Source organism: Sinocyclocheilus grahami, unplaced genomic scaffold (genome assembly GCF_001515645.1).
Source record: "Sinocyclocheilus grahami isolate Dianchi unplaced genomic scaffold, SAMN03320097.WGS_v1.1 scaffold172.1, whole genome shotgun sequence".
Classification (NCBI taxonomy): domain Eukaryota; kingdom Metazoa; phylum Chordata; class Actinopteri; order Cypriniformes; family Cyprinidae; genus Sinocyclocheilus; species Sinocyclocheilus grahami.
In genome coordinates this window covers 511,944-534,344 of record NW_015505351.1, presented here as the reverse complement: position 1 = coordinate 534,344, position 22,401 = coordinate 511,944, and the positions used below count along the sequence as shown (strand labels likewise).

The 22,401-nt window shown below is 40.3% G+C and overlaps 1 protein-coding gene across 1 annotated transcript in view; it reads left to right on the top strand.

Annotated features, from left to right (window-relative positions):
- Positions 1-20,615, top strand: part of ank3b (ankyrin 3b) — a 106,438-nt gene extending 85,823 nt beyond the window's left edge. Inside the window, exons 27-40 of the mRNA XM_016283247.1 lie at positions 147-269; positions 699-725; positions 1,309-1,390; positions 2,464-9,561; positions 10,300-10,374; positions 10,679-10,810; positions 11,389-11,532; positions 13,982-14,675; positions 14,779-15,004; positions 16,266-16,352; positions 17,055-17,138; positions 17,261-17,398; positions 18,868-18,950; positions 19,496-20,615. Of these exons, the coding sequence (XP_016138733.1) occupies positions 147-269; positions 699-725; positions 1,309-1,390; positions 2,464-9,561; positions 10,300-10,374; positions 10,679-10,810; positions 11,389-11,532; positions 13,982-14,675; positions 14,779-15,004; positions 16,266-16,352; positions 17,055-17,138; positions 17,261-17,398; positions 18,868-18,933 (8,976 nt within the window). The 3' untranslated portion in view covers positions 18,934-18,950; positions 19,496-20,615. The remainder of the gene's footprint in view (positions 1-146; positions 270-698; positions 726-1,308; positions 1,391-2,463; positions 9,562-10,299; positions 10,375-10,678; positions 10,811-11,388; positions 11,533-13,981; positions 14,676-14,778; positions 15,005-16,265; positions 16,353-17,054; positions 17,139-17,260; positions 17,399-18,867; positions 18,951-19,495) is intronic.
- The last annotated feature ends 1,786 nt before the right edge of the window (positions 20,616-22,401 follow it).

Here is a 22,401-nt window from a genome sequence, read left to right as displayed (position 1 = left end):
ATGTTGTGACTTTTCACTTTAGCATTCTTGTGTATTTTCCAGCTTTCAGATGGGCTGCTTCTCTACAAGCTATTATCCAGCAAATTCTGGGCAAGTCAGACCTAAGAACTAATTCGTTTGCAGTAACATATGTTTGTCATCTGCAGGTCAGAGACAGCAGCCAAGAGCCATGTGGCCGCTTGTCCTTCCTCAGAGAGCCCAAAATTTCCAAGGGTCTCGCTCAGACTGCTATCTGTAATTTAAACATCACACTGCCAGGACTCAAGAAGGTAAGGCTGAACTCTGATCATCTGCGTCATATCATGCCATCTTCATACTCAGGAAAGATAGAGCAGTGTTCCTAGTCATTAAGGGTCAAACTTGGCTCAAACTGCTTGAGTGTGTCTTTTATCTGTTTCAAGCTTTTTTCAAGTTGTTGTTGTTGTGGCTGACCCAAATCACACTTTTGATTTGGATCTTGCTTTGGCTGAAGGTGCACAGGCTTGTGCTTATTTCAACAGCTTCTGTGGTTGTGGCTCTGTGCTTTGTTTCTCTTTTTCTTTTTCTTTTTTACCACTTTATGTTCCTTCACTGTGGCTTTGCGGTAACTTTTACTTAGTGTGCTCTCAATCGCCTTTTTCACATCCTGATGTTTCTTTCCCCCTGCTCTTCATTACGTTATCCCCTCTGTTTCTGCAATGCATCTTGGGAACCAAAAGGATGTGGATTCAGATCCTGAGGAAGAGGTAATAGTGCTGTCCCCTCATTTCCATGTGGTGTGCTAGTTGCTTTAGCTCTGGGTTATTTGTTCGTTTAAGACGGCTTTAACTTGGGTACACATATAGTACATATACAGCATGCTGCTGCAACTTTCTGCAAGCTGATTTTTTTTACTCATCCATGCACCAAGTACTGTTGCCTACACTGTCAAGACTTAGGTGGATCACATATCAAAGCATATCAAATTTAATTTAGAGGAGAAAAACTAATATGTTAATATTGCGTAACAATGTACTGGTCATCTGTGCCTAGGATCTCACTGACCCAGTCGATTGTAGTTATTTTTTTTGTTTCATGGCCTTTAGAATGAATTGAAGGAAGTCAATGTAGCATTGATTTCCTTTGATGTGAATAGAGGCTATATAGGCCAGCCCAATGTAAAGAGTACAGTAATATAAAGAAAACTATAAAACAAACTTTCCAAATCATTGTTCCTATATTATAGTCATAATGCTTTTTCTAAAGGAAAGAACAATAAGGGAGTTAGCTAAACTTTAAGCAGGGTTGATTATGAGAAAACTAATAGGATTCTTTTTGTTGTTGTTACAGACTGAAAAGCCAGAACGACGTCATACCTTTGCATCTCTAGCATTACGTAAGCGCTACAGCTATCTGACCGAGCCTGGAACGAGTGAGTGTGATGTTTTCACTAATATATGAACTTATATTGAGAACCAAATTCTTGGAAGTGATTTAAGCTAACATATGACTTACTGTGACCATCTATGATATATTAACTGGCATAAACATTGTTTTATCTGCACATTTTTACCATACATGAACAGAGTTCACATGCTTGTTTTTTTTTGTTTTTGTTTTTTGTAAAGTTTGGTTTGCATGTAAAATTTGGAATTTCAGTTGGTGTGCCGTGCTTGCCCTATGCTTATGAGATGTTATTTACCCTATTAGTTCATTTTTACCCATACTAGCAAGAATAATATTTTGTAACTGTCATAAAATTTTACTTTGAGTGACTTGCTAAACTTTATGCACTATGGCATCAAAGTAAAAAATCATTTCCTTTTTTGGCTTTGTGATTGTGCATAATTATTTAATGCATTTTTGAAGGAAATGCATGAAAACTCACAGGTAGATTCTCTCGGGTGCTTTCACAGTTTGCACTGAATTGCCTGTCACTAAGGTTACTCAGATCTGCATGATGTAAGCGATATTATGAACTTTAAATTGTAGTTATTTAGCCTGCATTTGTCATAATATGTTTTGCTGTAGCATAGGAACAAGGATGCTTTTTGTTTTGGAGTCTTCTGTTTTTGTCAAAATACACAGATTTGGGAAGGATCTGTATTTTTTTTCTAAACCAAACAGATAAAAGGCACTGTAGCAAATTAAGGTAGTCAGTCACAGGAAAATTTAGCACATCAAAAGTCAAAAGTGAAATTGTTTTACTCTGGTCCTGTGCATTTGTCTTGCCATTTTACGTTTTGTGGTTCATCGTTTTTGTCATACTTTTGTGTGTATGCGCTTTGTTCATTTTTGTTTTGTGAACCCTTTGTGGGCCATGAAACTCTTTGGATCATCTTTATTTTGGCACCATCCTCATCTTCAGTTACATTTCACATCATAAAACTGCTGCTCTACTCCTTATAAGACAATCACCACTGACCAATTTTTTCCTTCTGGTCTCTCTGTTTTTCCACCATTTTTTGTTGACTTTATGTTGGATTTTCATTTGTCTGTTTAAAGAAACAGTTGAACGAAGTACAACAAGAACACTGCCTGCTGGTTACGCTCACAAACCTGTCTTTTCAACAAGATCTTACCAGGCATGGTCGACTGCTCCTATTACCGTCCCTGGGCAAACAAAATGTGGACTGGGTTCCCTCTCCAGTTCACCTTCCAACACGCCATCTGCTTCGCCACTAAAGTCTGTGTGGTCCATTTCCTCTGCTTCTCCAATCAAGTCCACCCTAGGAACATCGAATGCTTCTCCTGCAAAATCAGTTAGCGATGTAGCATCACCCATTAGAACATACAGATCTATGTCATCTCCAATAAAGACTGTGGTTCAGCAACCTCAAAACCAAGTTCAAATTTCCTCCAGTCTCCTGTCTTCTCCGGGTAAATCTGGCACAGATCCGGTGTTCATTAAGGGGCTCGCTGCTTCATTGTCCTCAAGAGCTAACTTGATTTCATCACCTGGATCCATGCTAGACAGAACTTTCACCACAGTGACGCAAGCTGATTCTATAAAGTCAACCACAAATGCATACACGTCTTTGTCATTCAAATCCACCCTGGCCCCCACAAGTATAGCAGCGTCCTATCCCATTCGAAACATAACAAGCCTGTCCTCTATTAAAACAACCACAGATGCATCTAGGGGTACAATTCTATCATCGCTTTCTTCATCAGCTAAGTCTACAATATCCAGTACTGAAACAGTCCTGTTAAACGGATCCATTTCACCGATAAAATACCCCTCACCCTCCTCTGCATCTTCCCGTCTGTTTACAGGAGGGGTTTACAGCTTACAAGAACGGATACAGGCCACAACTCAAGCAGCTACGGCCAGTGTTGGTGCAGCCTTCAGTGAGGCTGAGAAAACACTTACTGCTGGCTTAACGTCAAACTATAGTGCACTAAAATCTGTATCTTCACCTTTAAGATCAAATTTATCAAGTTCTGTTTACGATACCCTTAGATCACCAGCCACTACCACCACATCAATATCCTCCATTTCCATGTCCGTTCCAGTATTCTCCGTGGTCAATGTGCTCCCTGAACCCCAGGGGAAGAAACTCCCAGAAAAAACAACAATCACACCTCAGACACACACCCAAGCACAGTCCTCAACATCACGAATTAAACCCTCAAAGCCCTCACTTTTTATTCCCCCAACAGTCCTCAAAGCTGCTACCGCACCCACATTGACATCCAGTCAAGAGATTCTTAAGGATGTGGCAGATATGAAGGAAGATCTGATAAGAATGACCGCAATCTTACAAACTGACTCGTCAACCGCAGCCAAAAGCTTCCACTCGCATGTTTCTAAAGAGTCCAGGATGGAGGATGAAGAGCCTTTCAGTTTGGTTGAGAAAGTTAAAGAGGACCTTGTCAAAGTTAGTGAAATTCTCACAAAAGATGTCCTGAGCGAGGCCAAAAGCTCAAGTAAAGACAGGGCCTCAGAAGATGAATGGGAAGAGTTCTCCAAAGATGAAATTGAGGAGGCACGACAGAGTGCCCTGCGTTCCCTGCCAACATTTGAACCAACCCTTCCTGTCGGGCCACAGTCAGTGCCAGACAAAGATCTCAATTTAGCTAAAGTGGTTGATTACTTAATGAATGATCTTGGTGCCAGTTCCCTTTCAAAAATAGCTGATGTAAAGAGCAGGTATGATGAAATAAAGAAGGAAGGGGAGGAAAAACAAAAGCGTACCATGAAACCGGAGCACAAGCTCAAAATGCCACCCACAGGTATGCGGACCTCTCCCTCAGAGAAAGACTTGAGTAAATTAGCAGACACCTATAGTGGCACAGATGCTATCCTGGAATCTCCTGATGACTTTTCCCATGAACAAGATAAGAGTCCCCTCTCAGATAGTGGTTTTGAAACCAGAAGTGAAAAGACCCCATCAGCTCCTCAAAGTGCAGAGAGCACAGGGCCCAAACCCCCCTTCACAGATGTGCCTATTCCCCCTGTCATAACAGAAACCAGAACTGAGGTTGTTCACGTCATCAGGAGCTATGAACATCCTGAGGAGGTCTGTGAGCCACTAATGGATGAGGCAGCAGCTTTGAAGTCTCCGCTTGAGCCTGAGCCAGCAGTTAGCTCGATCAAAGATAAGGTAAAAGCCTTGCAGATGAAAGCCAGCTCTGAGGAACTGGCCTGCGTCAAAGAAGAAACTCATATCACCACTACAACTCGAATGGTCTACCACACACCTCAACTGAAAGATGCTGGCTCTGACAGGATTGAAGAAACAATGTCAGTCCGAGACTTAATGAAAGCTTTTCAGTCTGGAAGAGACCCTTCCAAAGAATTTGCCTGTTTATTTGAGCACAAAGCTGGCCAAGATGCCATTAAAGGAGATGAATTGTCGCCACGGTTCCTCGAAAAGGACAAAAAACCAAAAGTTGAGAGAATTATTGAGGTGCACATAGAAAAGGGCAACACAACTGACCCGACAGAAGTTATAATCAGAGAGACTAAAAAGCATCCAGAGTTTATATGCAGGAGTGACCGAGGTCTCAAAGAGCTTGTTGAAAGGGTTGATGGTGATTATGAGATTCTTCAAGATGAGGAGGAACTTACTGCTGAGGAATCACTGCCGTCTTTCTTAGACACATCCAGAGTCAATACACCTGTTTCTCAAGAGGAAGAGTCTCGTCCCAGTTCAGCTCAGCTTATTGCAGATGAGTCATATAAAGCTTTAAAACTCCTAAGCCAGCATTCTATTGAGTATCATGATGACGAGTTATCTGAGTTGAGAGGGGAGTCATACAGGTTTGCTGAGAAAATGTTGCTCTCAGAAAAATTAGACATATCACATTCTGATACTGAGGACTCAGTGGCAGACCAGGTGCATAGCGTAGCCACTGAGGTGCATGGGGCAGAAGGCATATATGGAGAAAAATTAGCTGGCCCCAGGAAGGAGTCCAAATTAAAGTCAGCAAGGGATGCATCAGACAAATCAGGTAAATATCCCCCACAAGATGAGCAATATGACAAAGTTACAGTATTACATTATACCACAGAACCCAGTAGCCCTAAACATGCTGTGTGGATGAGATTCACCCAGGATAGGCAGGACAGGAACAGAGAGAAGCTCATATATGAAGATAGAGTAGATCGGACCATTAAAGAGGCAGAGGAGAAACTGAGTGAGGTTTCACAGTTTTTTAGGGACAAAACTGAAAAGTTAAATGATGAGCTCAAGTCCCCTGAGAAAAAGAAACCGACAAGATTATCAAGAGAGACACGGTCAGGGCCGAGCTCAATGTGCAGCAGCCCTGAGAAAAAGCAAAAGACTGCAGCTGAGGAATGGGACAAAGGCAGACAGAAGATGTTTGGCAGCACAAACGAAAGGACAAGTGCAAGTCTGCCAAACAGTCCTGAGAGGCACATGCTGTCACAGTTCAGTGAGGACAAGCCAAAACAGCACGAAGATCCTAAGCAGGCAAAGACAGGTGATGCAGACCCCCCAGTCCCAGTTAAGACTTCTAGAGTGAGTTCTGTTCGACAAAAGTTTGAAATAGAAGCGCAGAAACAGGATCAGAATGTGCCTCTAACACAGTCAAAACAACCAGTTAAGAAACTACCAGAAAGTAAATTACCAGTGTATCAGTTTTACGCTGGTTCAAAACCTTCAAAAGCTGATTCCACAGACGAAGGACACCCACCTGCTAAAAAACGAACAGAAACCGATAAAAGTAAAGTAGCCCCTCACATTAGCAGCAGTACTATTGTCTCAAAGCAGTCGGGTGAAAAATGTTTACCTGAAAAATCTACCACATCAGATACTGTTGTTAAAAGAGCCTCACATTTTGAGAAAAGGAAAGAACAAGAGTTTGATCAAACTCGGGAGAGCTCTACTAAAGTTGACTCTAAAGATTTGAAAGATGGAAATATTGCAGACAGGCATAGTGCAATTAATGATATTAAAGAGCAGCAGTATTTAAAGAGTGACATTAAAAATGAAACAGTTAAAACAGCTTCATTGTCTAAGGATAATATCAATAGGAATGACTTTCAGATAAAGACCCTTAAGAAAAAGACAGAATCTCATATTCCTGTGAGATCACCTGGTTCCTCAGGCAATGATCAGTCAAAGAAGGCAAATCAAGACACATTAACTAAATTATCTGAAAAGAGCCCATCGCACATACCTACCCTGACCAAAGCCAGGGTTCAGGGCCGTTCAGAGTTACAGAGAGAGGAAGCTGCAACAAATAAGTCTGAAGAAGTCTCTGCTGAAAGTAGAACAACAAGTGGTCTAAGTGGCACTAGTTCGGTGGAAAACATATCCACCGTTACAACAAGAGAAAGTTTCAAAGGGCTTAAAACTTTACCAGTCTATGTAAGTGTTCAAGTAGGGAAACAGTCTGACAAAGAAATGGGAGGAGGAGGAACCAATGGAACATTCAAAAAGATGGTTAGCTCAGAAAGTCGAACAATTTATGCAGTTAAACAGAAACAGCCCACATCTCCTCAAGGCAGCCCAGATGATGACACTTTAGAACAGTTATCTTTTATTGATAGCTCTGGCAAAAGTCCTATGACTCCAGAGACACCAAGCTCAGAAGAGGTCAGCTATGATCTCACCTCGAGAACCCCTGATCCATTTATTGCATTTATGCCAGGTATTGAAAGCCCAATAGCTGAGGTTTCAGAGGAGTCAGAAGATAGTGAGCAAGGCAAAGCTATTCATTTGAAAGAATCTGGACCAGAAAAAAGAGGCAATGATAAGCACGAAACTGGCCAGGAGACAAAAGACAAAAGAATCGCATATATAGAGTTTCCTCCTCCACCACCCTTGGATTCTTATTCCTCACAGCCTGAGAAAAAAGGGTCGACTCCTTCCTCAGAGGCTGAGACTGAATTGATGGAAGTAAATCTCCAAGAGGAGCATGATAAACATCTTGCTGAACCTATAATAAGAGTCCAGCCTCCATCTCCTGTGCCCCCAGGAGCTAATGATAGCGATTCAAGTGAGGAGGAGGAATCTGTCTTTAAACCTATTCCAATAAAGAAATATACCTTTAAGATTGATGAGGACAAAGACTTGAAGAAAAGCCCATCCAAAATACCTGACAAGAATGGGAACGATAAAGAACAAGGGGCAAATGGTAATGGAAAAGCAGAAGATTATGATTATGAACAAAATGGCAATGATCAGTCCATCACAGATTGCTCAATAGCGACAACGGCAGAGTTCTCTCATGACACTGATGCCACTGAGATTGACTCTCTTGATGGATATGAACTTCAAGATGAGGATGACGGCTTAAGTGAACCTATTGCCAAACCATTTGGATTTCCCAATGAAAACAGAAAGGATATTTGGGCATCAGATAATATGTCTAGACCAAGTGACCGTTGCCAAAGTAAACTTGAAGTAATTCATGAAGAATCACCTGCTGAGGATTACAAAAAGACCAAAGCTAAGACTGATCCCTCAAACAAAAGGAATGGAAAGGACAGTGAAAAGGATGGAAAACAATCTGATCAAGGATTGTCAGACACTTACTTTAGTTACAAGCTAGATGAGGAGTTTAATACTCCTTTCAAAACTGTTGCAACAAAAGGCTTTGATCCTTGGTCAAGCAAGGGAGGAGAAGATGAAGTAGTGGACGCTAGAATTAAAGATGATGAGCCCACGCCGTTTGGGCTAGCAGTAGATGACAAGTCTACGGCAACAACCCCTGACACAACTCCTGCAAGAACTCCAACCGATGAAAGCACACCAACTAGTGAGCCAAACCCTTTCCCTTTCCACGAAGGGAAGATGTTTGAGATGACCCGCAGTGGTGCGATTGACATGAGCAAGCGGGATTTTGTTGAAGAGAGGCTGCAATTTTTTCAGATCGGTGAGCATACATTAGGAGGGAGGATAGGGGATGGGGTCAGAAAACCAAATACAGTCACCTCAAATCCACAGATAGTTGATAGAGCACAATTTAAGATGGAGGACAACACGGTTATATCATACAATATCATTCAGATATGCACTGACCACTCAGACACATCTAATGACATGGAGCCTCCCCCCTATTCAGAAGTCAGTTCTTTATGTTCGTCTTTTAAGGTAGGACTCAAATCTTCCAACATTGAGAGGACAGATTTTGTTTGTGTAGACTCAGATAGTTCACAAGGTCAAACACCAGAAACTGCACATCAAGTAGGACCAGACACCTATAGAACAAGCAAGTACAATCAGAGGACAGACTCATCGACAGAGCCACAGACATACCTCCAGACAACTTCCAGTAATTCCAGAAACTGCAGTAATAATGCTAATCTTGAGGCCTTAAATGCTGGAACACACTGCTTGCTACAAAGCGGCATACAAACCGAACAGCTGTTAATGTCTGATCTTTGCTCAGTTCAATTAATAAACCCATGTGAAGATTCAGTCAGAAAGGACACTGGTACTTTCAGGGATGGCAGTACAAAGAATAATGATGTAATCTCCAAATGCAAAGACATTACAAGAAAGCCACCAAAGTCTAGGTTGCCAGTGAGAGCACCTCATCCACCACTGGGTTGTAAAAAAGATCTAATATCTTCGAGACCAATTCAGAAGATTAGACCAGTAGCCAGGAATCGATTAGATCCATTCCCAGATGTGAAGCCTAAATCTAGAATCCCAATGATGAAGGTCAAAAATGTTAGTTTCTCACCAATTGGGAAATGTAGGATCACCACAATAGCCAAACAGAAAGGTAAAGCACAGCCAACCAAAACGATAACCACCAACAAAAGATCAAAACCCGGTCCAGTGAGTAGATCAGGCAGTAAATGTGATCAGGAGCCCCCAAGTGAGGTTGGCAAAAGTTCTAGTATTTCAAAACCTAGTAGTGCAGTAAAGCTTGTGGACTGCCTTTCCAGTGAAGATAAAAAGATGCAGGGATATGATAAGGATGAACAAAGCAGCACATCAAGGAACACATCTTTATCAGAAGCGTCGCAACTCTCCAGTACATCCAGGTCTGCTAGAGACGTGAGATCACAGGTTGAGCAGTCCGGCAGAGACAGGAGGAGGAGGAGTAGGAGGACTGATGGAGGTGAAGGCAGTCAGGGTGCTGGGCCTCAAGTGGCCCCCGGCGTGGAGATCAAGCATAGTTTGTAAAACTTTACACTTGTATGATCTTAGTTGCATGAGCCGTTGTGATTGCCTGTGGTGTGACCTGACTGTAGATGTCATCTCTGTCATTTGTCATTTTCTCTCTCTTTGTGTACTTGTGTGCTGGTCTCTCCTGTTTTCAGATCTCTTTCTATGGATAGTCAGTTTTACTGTAGCATGCCAGTGTGAGTGGGTTTGCAGGCCATTTTTATTGGTTCCTAGTTTCGTGTAAGGTGCTAAGGAAGCCTATAGACCTCATGAGCCCACGCAGACACACAGTCCTAGCACAGCACCAAAGATGCCGCATGTTTAGTTTCATTTGATACTGTGAATTCACATTTGACCCTCTGCTGTAGCAGTAGAGACATTTGAATCGTGTCTTTTTTGTGATTTATTTGTTGTGTTTCTGGTAAGAGTATATTGTCAGAAGGTTTAAACATTTCCAATTAGATTGGCTAGATGCATTCTTTACAAATCTAACCTCTTAAAACTAACAAAAACTAACAAGATAACTGAATATATCAAAATATTTTTGCAACTCTTTTCTGATCAATCTCCCCTCACCTGTTATTTGGATATGGACTCATTTTGTTGTAGCTAAAATATGCAAAAATCTCCCCCACACTTTTAATTATCTTGACTAGATCAGAAAAGGGTAGTCTGATTTATTACTTTTCTAACTTCTCTGAATATTATGTTTTAAAGATTTTCATGACTTTCCATCTTCTGCTCTCAGGCCCTCAGAGCCCCTGTGAAAGAACAGATGTACGTATGGCAATTGTGGCGGATCATCTTGGCCTGAGTTGGACTGGTAAGAAATGACACCACCTAGAGGACAAAGTGTTACATTACACCTTAGCACAAATATACCCTATATGTTTATATCTCTGTAATAATGTCATATGTGAAAATAATGTCACATTTAAAAAAAATTTTATTATTATTATTTTTTGCCCATATGGCTTTGCTTTACTTCTTGTTGTTTCTCAAAGCATCGGTGCTGCTGTGAACAGTAGGGTGTGCCATCTGCAGTCACTGCAGTCTGCAGTCACACATGTGTATGGGGGGAGTGGTAAAGACAGAGGAGTCATTAATCTATTTTTAATGTGTTGCAGAGCTGGCCAGGGAAATGGAATTTTCGGTTGATGAGATAAATCAAATCCGTGTGGAAAACCCCAACTCATTGACAGCTCAGAGTTTCATGCTATTAAAGAAATGGGTTAGCCGAGATGGTAAAAACGCTACAAGTAAGTGTGCCTATGCACTACATATTTTCTGAATAAGGGTGAATCATACGGAGAGGAGAAAGGTGGGTGGGGTTTGGGCAGGGACAGACTTCTGTATCCAAATCATATTCTCAGCCATTATAAGAGAAATAACTTAAAGGTGCTGTATGTAAGTTTTTGACTCTACTAAAGCATAAAAATACCATAATATGTTTGCAGATATTTAAGAAACATGCTAAGTTAACATACTTGTTTATCTGAAAAACAATGCTACAGTCAGTTATTCTCCTTTGAAAATGTGCGTTCCGTGCCGGAATGTCGGTCTCTGTTTTGGTTTGTGAAACCCGCCCACTGCCAGTTTACCCAATTGTATTTCGTCACCTTGGGTTGCCAGTTGGCGGAAAACACAGCGTATTTCATTTCATTCATCGTCAAGTCTGAGGAGGAGGGGCCGTGTGAAAAAAACCCTCTCCAATATTTTGAATTTGGACTGTAGTTCAACCACTCGGTGTCAGTCCTACATACAGCACCTTTAAAGGCTAAATTTATTGTTCAGCTAATATGTGCAATCATGAATATCTTTTCTTTTTTCCTTTTAGCGGATGCCTTAACTGCAGTCCTGACTAAGCTCAATCGGCTGGATATTGTGACATTGCTGGAAGGGCCGATATTTGACTATGGTAACATTTCAGGCACAAGATGTTTTGCAGATGATAGCGCAGTTTCCCAGGAGCAGGCTGATGGTAAAGTTTAGCCCCATCTACCTGAACTCTACTTTTCTATGTCTCTCACAAATCTGTAGATTCATAGAACCGTCATGGCCAAACACTTATTGCTCTAAATTCAAACCCAGTATAAACTTAAACTCAAGTTTAAGTTTAAATCTCAATCTTTTCTAATCAGTTAGGTTCGCCAGTTATCAACACTGCTATTTCCCAGCCTGGTGTTGGACCAGTCAGGGATCAGTGTAATCATAAATATTGAATTATTATGATTGTATTGTATGTTTGTATGAAAGCATTAAAGCATGCATCTATATAGTATATGACTTAAGCTAATGCTGAATCAAAACTTAACCCCATCTTAATAATAGTGGAAATTACAATAAATTTATATGGAGCAACAGTTGGGATCCATAAGTTAAAAAAAAACATTGGTTTTCACCAGTGATTATGAATAAACCTTTCATATTTGATATTGTTAATTGATGATACATGCTTTTGTAGAAATTAAAATTAATTACCAAATTCCAGAACTACAATAGCCGTATATAGTGCTCTACTTTAAACCGCATAAACACATTTCATTGCACCAAATACACAAAATAACGTTCTTTTAGCAATATTATATGACCCCTTTAAGGCTTTATATTCTGCTTTGTGTGCTGGATCTGATGGGTTTAAGATTTGATTCATACCATATTAAGACAAATATTATGTTTATGTGTATACAAAGTATCCTCTCCAAAGTATACCAACTACTGTATTTATTAGCAATGGCAATAGTGCTCTACTCTGTTTTCTCTTCTGATTTTTTTCTGAGATGTTAAACATACATGAAAACATAATAGGATTCAACCTGCTTTTACAGCATGATAGCCTTAATGTTTCTCTCTGTGTAGTGCTAACAGTAACTCAGTAGTTTGGAAGCAATATCAATAGCATGGCTCTGGCTACTATGGAATGTCTGCTTGCTGTCAAGCTGCCTGATCCTCCAGTATCCCAGAATCCTCTGAACCTTCCTGATAGAGTGCTTCTGCTGCAAATCCAGACCAGCTGCTTCTCCACTGCCTACCAACTTCTTTCATAGCAACACTTTTGCCTCATTTCAAAGCACAGTGGTGCAGCACTGTTTAGCGTAGTTGCTCTGTCTTTGGTGGAGTAAATTAGTGCTAGCTCTTGCTACAGCTCTTCACTCATGCTATGGTAACTCGCTCTTATTAACACTGCATTCTTATCTTCATATAGCAACATCATCCTGATACATCTCATGTTTTTAACACCATATCTGCACCATCTTGTCTTGCTCCATTTTTCTGTAACCTGGTGTCCATGACAGTTTCTACTGCCCCTACTTCATCTACATCATTTGTATCTCCTAACCTTAAAGTGTTGACCAAGCTACTATGGAATGTCTGCTTGCTGTCAAGCTGCCTGATCCTCCAGTATCCCAGAATCCTCTGAACCTTCCTGATAGAGTGCTTCTGCTGCAAATCCAGACCAGCTGCTTCTCCACTGCCTACCAACTTCTTTCATAGCAACACTTGCCTCATTTCAAAGCACAGTGGTGCAGCACTGTTTAGCGTAGTTGCTCTGTCTTTGGTGGAGTAAATTAGTGCTAGCTCTTGCTACAGCTCTTCACTCATGCTATGGTAACTCACTCTTATTAACACTGCATTCTTATCTTCATATAGCAACATCATCCTGATACATCTCATGTTTTTAACACCATATCTGCACCATCTTGTCTTGCTCCATTTTTCTGTAACCTGGTGTCCATGACAGTTTCTACTGCCCCTACTTCATCTACATCATTTGTATCTCCTAACCTTAAAGTGTTGACCAAACAGTCCTTTTCCTCACCATCATCATCACCCATCTTCTTCCATTTATGTCAAGACCCCACTGTTCCTGAACTTTATATTTAGTGTTGTAATTATCTGCCTTTGAAAATTACATGGTGAACTACACTTTCAGATACTATAACTATACTAATTATACTATATGTTGCTTACCTTAATGGTATATTTGTAATGGAGTATTCTGGGTTAGCTTACCTGCTATTGATCATCTGTGGTATCCTTTTGACTATCACAGAAAATTACTTTTCCTCAAAAGTAATCCACTTACAATGGGAGTCTAAGATGCAAGATGATGGGGCAAGTGTGCCAGAAGGTTATAAAGCTGAAATATAAAGCTTGTATTTTTGCTAAAGCGCTTACATTCTGTGCAAATGTTTGTTATTTGAGTTGTGAAGTTATCAAATTTTTAAGGTGGGACTTCTCTAACTTCTGCAAATAACCCAGAATATTCCTTTAAAGCCATCAAGTTAGGACTTATTCAGTTCAGAATGCCACCTTAACATCAACATGAACCTCCATGACATTTTCAAAGGCCTCTGTCATAACATCTGTTGCTGTGGCATTGTGCACAAGTGTTGTTCGCCTCCATCTCACTGTGTTGTATCACTCAGGTTACCACAACATTGAGCTGGAGCTCAAGAGTCCCTCAGAGCTGTCCTATGAGCCCCCTACCCCTCTGCGTCAAGATGATTTCTTTAGCGAGGAGATTAGGCTAAAGTTCCCCTCTAGTGCCCCTGTTAGACCCAGTGAACTGTCCTTGCCAAACACTAGTGGCCCAGTGTCTGCAGATACCAAGCCGCCTACCGTCATGGCGGAAGACACCTCTATTGGAGGCCGAGAGTCTGTTAGCCAAGAGGATGGGTCAGCTGAAGATGATTTTGGTGTCAGCAAAGAATCAGCAGCCAACTTGGAACAACGTGACAGTGAGGGAACCTCAAAAGAATCACATGTCTTCCCAAACAGTCCAGTAAAAGAGCAGAAGGAAGTCCAACCTAAGCTTCCCATTTGTGTCTCAGCCAGCGAAGCTCCTGGAGAGAGTGGCAAGTCTGGGTTTGACGAAGAAGATGAAGAGATGACCCAAGAGAAGATAAAGTCTCTCTTGGAGAACATTAAGTTGGAGGAAGGCTCAGAGGATGAGGAGATGACTGAGGAGAGGCTGCAAGCGATCCTCTCTCAAGTGCAGCTGGCAGAAAAAGACATGTCTTCAGTTTCAGGTCTGCAGAGTGAGACGTCCGGTACAAACGGGAAGACGGCAACTTTGGACCAAGGACTGAATCCTAAAACACAAGGGCAAAGAGAGTCCAGGTAAGAACAGTGACCTCTACCAACAAACTGTTTTCTTATTCCACAAGCTCAGCAGGTTAGGTATCAATCAAGTAATGTATTTCAAACTTCGATGCCTCCACAGCCAAGAACTAATGTCATCAACACCTGGAGTGCAAACTGAGAGGCAAAATGGGGAACATCCAGAGCTCCAAGCCCAAGTTCGCTTGTCACCAGACGCGAGTGAGTCTTCCAGCAAACCAAAGGGCAAAGCTAGGAAAGACTCAGGACAAGAAGAAGTAAGCAGTGAGGCTCTAGAGGACAGAGGACCAAACAACAGGGGGGAGGACATTTCCGAGCCTAAAGTCCAGGTAAAATTTTCTTTGAGAGACAACCTTAAAAGTTGAACAACAATGCCCTGTAGATTTTCAAGTTTTTAACCAAGCATGTACTCACATGGCTCAGAGTCTCTCTATCTTCTCCCTTGTTCAGAACTAAGGGTGCGTTCACACCTGGCTCGTTGTTTCGGAACATGGCGCGTTTCCCCCCTTAGCTCGGTTCGTTTGGGCATATGTGAACACGGCAATCGCGCACGATTCCGCGCCAAAACATCTCAATTGAAAACGAATTCTGGAGCAGTTCGGTTGTAGTGAGAAAGCAATCCGATCTAACGGACCAACGAACCAGGCTATATCACAATGTATAATGGGTAATTACGTAAATTCTGTGAAAAGCATTAGTTTTGTTGTTTTGCTAATACTTCAAAATGAACCTGTGAATGTCTGTGGGTGAGCACGTCTTCGCCATTCAAAATAAAAAAGCGCACATTTTTCATTTTATAATCCCGTCTTATTGCTCTTCTTCCTAGTAGGTGCATTTTAAAAATGTTAAAGGACAGCTACAAAAAAAAAAAGCTGTTATGGTCCATCCTGACAGATGACAGCTGTGACAGCTAAGTGGAATCTCGGAAAATAAACCGTGGAACTTTGACCAATGAGACAACAGTTTACTCGTGCGTGACTTGTATTAACAAATTTGGTCTGTTTAGAAACTTTGCCGTGTGAAAGCGAACCGCACCAAGAATAAAAAGCAACATTGTAATAATTTTAATCCCTGTTTCGGAACAAAGCAATCGATCTACAGGTGTAAAAACACCCTAAATTCACTGCCCAGGGAGTCCGCCATTTCTTTTGGGCTCTTCCTTTGTAAAAGTTCCATTGTACTCAAACTTTCGTGCTATAGTAATTTACTGCAAATGTCATCATGTCTTCTCCAGTCTCTCAAGTCTCAAGCTACAACAAAGATGAGCAATAAGCAAATCTAAGTTTAACAAAAGACGTGACATGTATTGTATTTAATTCTTGAAGTACTTGATTATGCTTCAAATGCATCACGTATACCTCGACAGATGAAGAATGTTGCTTTTTTCTTATAGCTATCTAACTTTAGATTGATTACAACTGCGAATGTAAACGTGATTACATTCCCCATTGAAAGAAATTATTATTATCAATGCTCAATTCTTGAGCACAGTGAAGATTTGTGACTTCAAGAACATTAGTTGAAGGTCTGAAGCACTGCATATGAGTTTGATGGCTCATGCACTGCTGTAATGTGCTGACCTGACTCTAGCAGGAAGCTCGTAGAGATAATGAATCCAGCTCTGATGAGGAAGAAACTGTCACCACCAGAGTGTATCGGCGGAGAGTGATTCTGAAGGTACTGTGAGTGGTACTTTTGTAGATTTGGGCCGGTTGCGTGTGCTTTTAGACTGTGTGCTAAGAGGGAATGAAGTGATTAGCACACTGCCACTTTTTTGGAGTGTATTTTTCTAGCGTGATCTATTTTTCTTTTTTTATGTTTTGTTATTCTCCGCTATTTTTTCTCCTTCCCCTATCTTTGATTAATTAAAGATGCTTGTTAAGGTTAGCATCACTACTAATACTATTATTATTATTATTAATACTAATACTAATTTTACAGATTTGGTTTTAATTTAACTACATTTTACAAACATTGACTGTATAAAAAAAATGATTATATCACTACTACTGTGTATTATAAAAAATCAAGTCAATAATTACTGGATTAATTTAACGAGTTGTCTTTGGCATGTCATTTGAAAGATGTATAAGAAACCCAGCTTCTGCTTTTTCCTTTTTTTGCCTGCAGTGTTGGATTTAACAATTAATTTGTATGTTTTTTTAATGACTAAATACATTCAGCCGTTGTCATCAGCACGTTTGGCTTGAAACTTTGTCTTGTCTCAAACCAAAAAAGATCTGATGAAAGCACTTATTATTTTTCTTTTTTTACTTTTTCATGTTTGTGTGTGTGTGTGTGTGTGTGTGTGTGTGTGTGATCTAAACTATTAAACAAAGTAAAAGATCTGATGTTTCATCGTGCATCCCACCTCTGTAGGGTGATCAGGCCAGAAACATCCCTGTTGAGACTGTGACAGAGGAGCAGTACACAGATGAAGATGGAAACACGGTCACCAGAAAAGTAATGTCCATGCCCATCCCTAGCAACGTCACAGTCTCCTCATTTTACCACGTCTTTTCCCTTCCCTTCTGCCCCCATGTGGGTTTAAACCATTACCATGAGACTTTACCCCCTTCTCTTAGGTCATCCGTAAAGTGGTGCGTCGCACAGCTGGTGTGGAAGAGAAAGGCAGGAGAAAGCGTGGGAAGCGTTCCCGGCAGGCCAATAGGGCCGAGCAGGAGGAACAGGGGGGCCCCGGGCCCCACAGAGAGCACACTGAGGTTGGATTCGTGTGCGGTGCTGATGCTAGTGCTAGTGCGGGCCTGCAGTGTGCAGAACATTTCAGAACAGCCTGCTGTATCTGAAATCTAACCCAAATTTTCTGATTTTGATTTGAAGTGGCTTTATTAATGGAAAACTGAGCGAAAAACGTCTGTGGACTGATATGTGTTCCCTCTAGCTGTGTGGCCGCACACTTTTAATGTTGCTACCAACACAGAACTAAAAAACATTTAGAACACGAAGCAGACTCAAAAAAAATAGGTGAGGTGAAAAAGCGTGAATGCGCTAAACTGTTACAACTGGAGTCCATCCGCGTGCCCATTGATTTTCAGTATGGAGCTGAAGCTATGCTGATTTAATTTAGGCTGCATTCTACAACAAATGAAACTGAAAAAATGACTTCAGAATGTTTTGTTTTCCCATGAGCATAACTTACTTTTCTCATGATCTCAGAATAATACAAGTTATCTTGACAAGGTAACAAATCTTGAGTTACCTCACAAATGCAAACAAACAAAAAAAGAACAGTAATGCTTGACCTGAATATAACTACGCTAGATAGATAGCCTAATGTTATCTAGGTATGTTATCTACGTTGCTTTACTGTAATTTTTGTAACAGAAGAAAAAAAATCCAATTAGTCCAAGGGATAGCTCACACAAAAATGACAATTCTGTCATTAATTACTCAACCTCGTGTCGTTCCAAACCCGTTAAGACTTTGGTTCATCTTCGGAAGACAAATTAAGATATTTTGGATGAAATCCAAGAGCTTTTTGACCCTGCATAGAGAGGCAACGCAACTGACACTCACTTTTAAGGCCCAGAAAGATTTCAAGGACATCATTAAAATAGTCCATGTGACATCAGTGGTTCAACTGTAATGTTATAAAGCTATAAGAATACTTTTATTCAACTTTATCTATTACTTTATACAACAATTTCGTTGTCAGTCTTCGACACGCGTTCACGAGAGTACCACGATGCATGCGTGTGGAGCTGCTGATGCAGGAGTTGGCGTTGTGACATAGAACTTCCATCTCTTAGTTCATCATCTGTATATTCTGAATATACTAAGTAAGGCTGGGCAAAAAATTGCAAGTCACCCTCTCTGTCGAAATCTTCAGACATGTTTACAAAGACTGTTTTATGTACAGCATGCATCTGATTAATTAATGGCAGAATTTTCATTTTTTTTGCTGAACTATCCCTTTAAATTCATTTTGAGAAAACAATTTCTTCATTGACACTGACTGCACAGGTGGTGTTTCTGCTTATGTGGCTGAAGGGTGTATAAAAATAGGTTTTGAAAAAAAAAAGAGAGTGAACATTGTTTTCTCACTAATATTTTTTTTTTCTTTTATAGCATTTGTTGTGTGTTACCATGGATGGGCATTGGGAGTAATATCCCTGTTGATGCTCTACTGTATGACAAGTCATCTCTAACCTGCAAGCTTTTGTTGTTTCAGCCTGGAGAAGGATGGAAGGGCATAAAAAAGGAAGGAAGACAAAGGGAGAAAATGGGTCAATCGTAACAGTTGTGCTCTTTTTGGTAAGTCCATATGGTTCAGTGTAAAAGAGCAGAGTGGAATCCTGCCAGTTCAGGCGGTAGCTTTTGTGTATAGTCATCAACACAATAGTCTCCAGAGAAATGTGCTTTGTAACAGCGCTTTTTCCAGTACAGCCCACTGATGACATGCAGACGCAGCAAATTAGCCCATGCAACTGTTCTTTTGCTCATGCCTTTGTGTCCAAACCAGGACAAGGTGTTTGAATTGTTCATTTGGATCTTGCATTGTAAACCTACACAATGACTGGACATCTAAAGATGTCAACACGGAATTATTTTCATTGTTGTTGTTTAGATTTAATTAGTGGCCTAGAAATAGCGCAGAATCATGAATATATCATAATAGTCTTTGCTTTAGAAATCTTGAAGCTTTCTGCTTATTTCCGATTATAAATTACATTTTGAATACCAGATTTTCAATGCACTCTCACATTTTTAGACTCCACTGTTTATCAATTGAAAAGCTATGCTGTGTTCTTAAATGAATAAATGGAGTTGATATGTTTCTGTGTCTCACTGTGTTTCAGATCTGAAAGTGTTTCAAAACCATTTTCTTACGAGGAGGACCACTGGAAACGTGCAGGAGGTCAGGGGATGAGGATCGTGTGTCCGCAGCTTTCATAAAAACAAACGGTTTTCAGCCAGACGGCTTTTGATTTCGCATGAGCATGAAAAAAAAAAACTTGTTTCTGTCAATAACACCGAACGGCTAACGGTCGAGAGGACTTTGTCAGTGCGACGTTTCGATCGACTGGGGGCGTACGATACGAGAGACCAAAGAGGCCACGAAACATACTGCAGATTGACAGAAAAGGAGGGACTCGTTCGAATCACCTTCTACACTCGCCTTACATTTTTTTCCTCTCGGACCCATGATGTCAGGGTGTATAATGCTGTTGGAGCTTATGATGTACATAAATTACACTGTATAAATTTGAAGGTGGCTCACAATATTGGTAATGCACTGGCAAGTGTGTAGGAATGAACTACCAATTCTGATTCCAATTTTAAGGGAACGCTTCGGTGTAACGTCACATGCACTTGTATAATTATTAGCAAGAAAAATGTTTGTAAATGAAAAAAAGCCAGCTTGATTTTAACAACGGATGTTTCTTTCAAACCTACTGCGGTTTTCAGTGGTATGAACATTGGATCCGCTGTAGTTCTGTTTAGAGACTTCTTCAGAGTACTAATATTTTCATGCATGTGATTCACTTTATTTTGATTTTTCTAAACAGCATAACACACAAGAGAAGGGGGAATGATGTTCTGTATGGATGCACTCACAGCCTTGCTAATGCTCACTTTTTTGTTTTTTTAGAAAGATGACAGTATGACACCACCATTGTTCAGCTTCACTAAAATACACTGTGTCCCATCACATCACAGCGACACGTTCCCTATGCAGTTACAGATACAGCTGCAATCCGAACGCTCACCGGTACGGAACTTTTAACTGTTCTCATGTGTATTGGCTCTAAGATGTAGAAGTCTTTCTGTCATTTGTAATCATTCTAGCAGTGTATCACTACTTTTCAAGGCTGCTGTGGTTTTGGGGGAAATTTTACTTTGATTTTGATGCATTGAGAAATCACCCAAGCATTCATGGATGATAGATCTGGTAACAAACATATGTATGGAAAAAACGAACATACACTGGATGATCAAATTAATTATTTAAGCTTATAATAAATTGTGTTCAAACCCTCACTGTGTTTTCTTTCTTGTTCAGCATTAAGCATTGGAACGTTTAAGGGGGAATCTCATGATAAAAAGGACATATTCATAAGAAATTAGTAATTTAAGACTAATTTTCAATATTTATTTGTTGGATTGTGACATTATTATCATTACAATTAAGCACATTTTCCTCACAATTCATTTTACCGTTTTTTTTTTTTTACAGTAGCTACCCCAAATGTAATTAAAATGTCACTTTCTAATTGTCTTAAAACAAATGAATGTTCTTAAAAGTAAGTCTTCATTTTCTTTTTGAAAAACATCATTTTTTTCCTTTTGATTTTGAGGTGAAATTCACAAATTATTATTGAACCTCTCCAGTATATCTTCTCCATCTCCAAATTAAGTCACATTTTTGAGGGCCTAAACACTCTCCAAAACTCATGAAACTTTGCACACGTGTCAGAACTGGTGAAAATGTACATCTGATAAGGGTTTCAGAAGTGGGTGTGGCAAAATGGCTTGATAGCGCCACCTGTAAAATTTCAACAGAGTGCTCCTCGAGCTACGTTTTACGTACACGTACGAAAATCGGTACACACGATGATCCCAAACACACCAGCAAGTCCACCTCTGAATGCTCAAGAAAAACTAAATTAAGGTTTTGGAGTGGCCAAATCAAATGGCTAAACAGTCCATTCATGCTCGAAAACCCTCCGATGTGGCTGAATTAAAACAATTTTGCAAAGAAGAGTGTACCAAAATTCCTCCACAGCGATGTGAAAGACTCATTGCCAGTTATCGCAAACACTTGATTGCAGTTGTTGCTGCAAAGCGTGGCACAACCAGTTATTAGATTTAGGGGGCAATTACTTTTTCACATAGGGCCAGGCAGGTTTGGACAGCTTTTTTCCCTTAATAAAATAAAAAATAATTTAAAAACTGCATTTTGTATTTACTTGCATTATCTTTGTGTAATATTAAAATTTTTTTGATGATCTGAATCTTTTAAGTGTGACAAATATGCAAAAAATAAAAAAAAACAGGAAAGGGGCCAACACTTTTTCACACCACGGTATATATATATATAGAGAGAGAGAGAGAGAGAGAGAGTACAATATAATTATTATACACAAGTATATTATTATTATTGTCATATCCTACTCCCACCCATATTTGCAGCAGTGTCCGGAAAAAATTAGCACGTTCAAAGTCTAGTGTGACCGCCCCTTAAAGCCACTTTTTGAGAATGCAAAATTGTTTCGCATGCTGCAACGGTCATGATGTGACATCACGCTGTGCAGCGTCTTTTTAAAAACTTAAATTCAACACGTAACAAATTATAATACATCTAAAATGTAAAAACATACAATCTACTCCACTTTCCTGCAGCGCTGCAGTTTAAAATTTATGTTCTCATAATTTAGGTACGAGGTCATGCAGTGATGTATCGATCTGCCGTTGGTCACACGGTATCACATGATGCGAATTCGCTGGCCAGAGATCACCAAATTTGAACTTTAAGCCCCGTTCACACCGCCAGCGACAGAGCGACATAATCCCATTCATTTTCAGTGTAGAGCTGGCGACACGAGCGACAGTGACCATTGGCGACGAAATGTGGGCGTGTCAAGCGATGCGAGTCAAGCGACAAAAGTTCAGAATTCTTCAACTTTATGCAAATAAGCAGTGAATTTAACAAGCGACAACCAATGGGAGTGAAGTCAGTGGAGAGCACGTGATTCATCTGCTG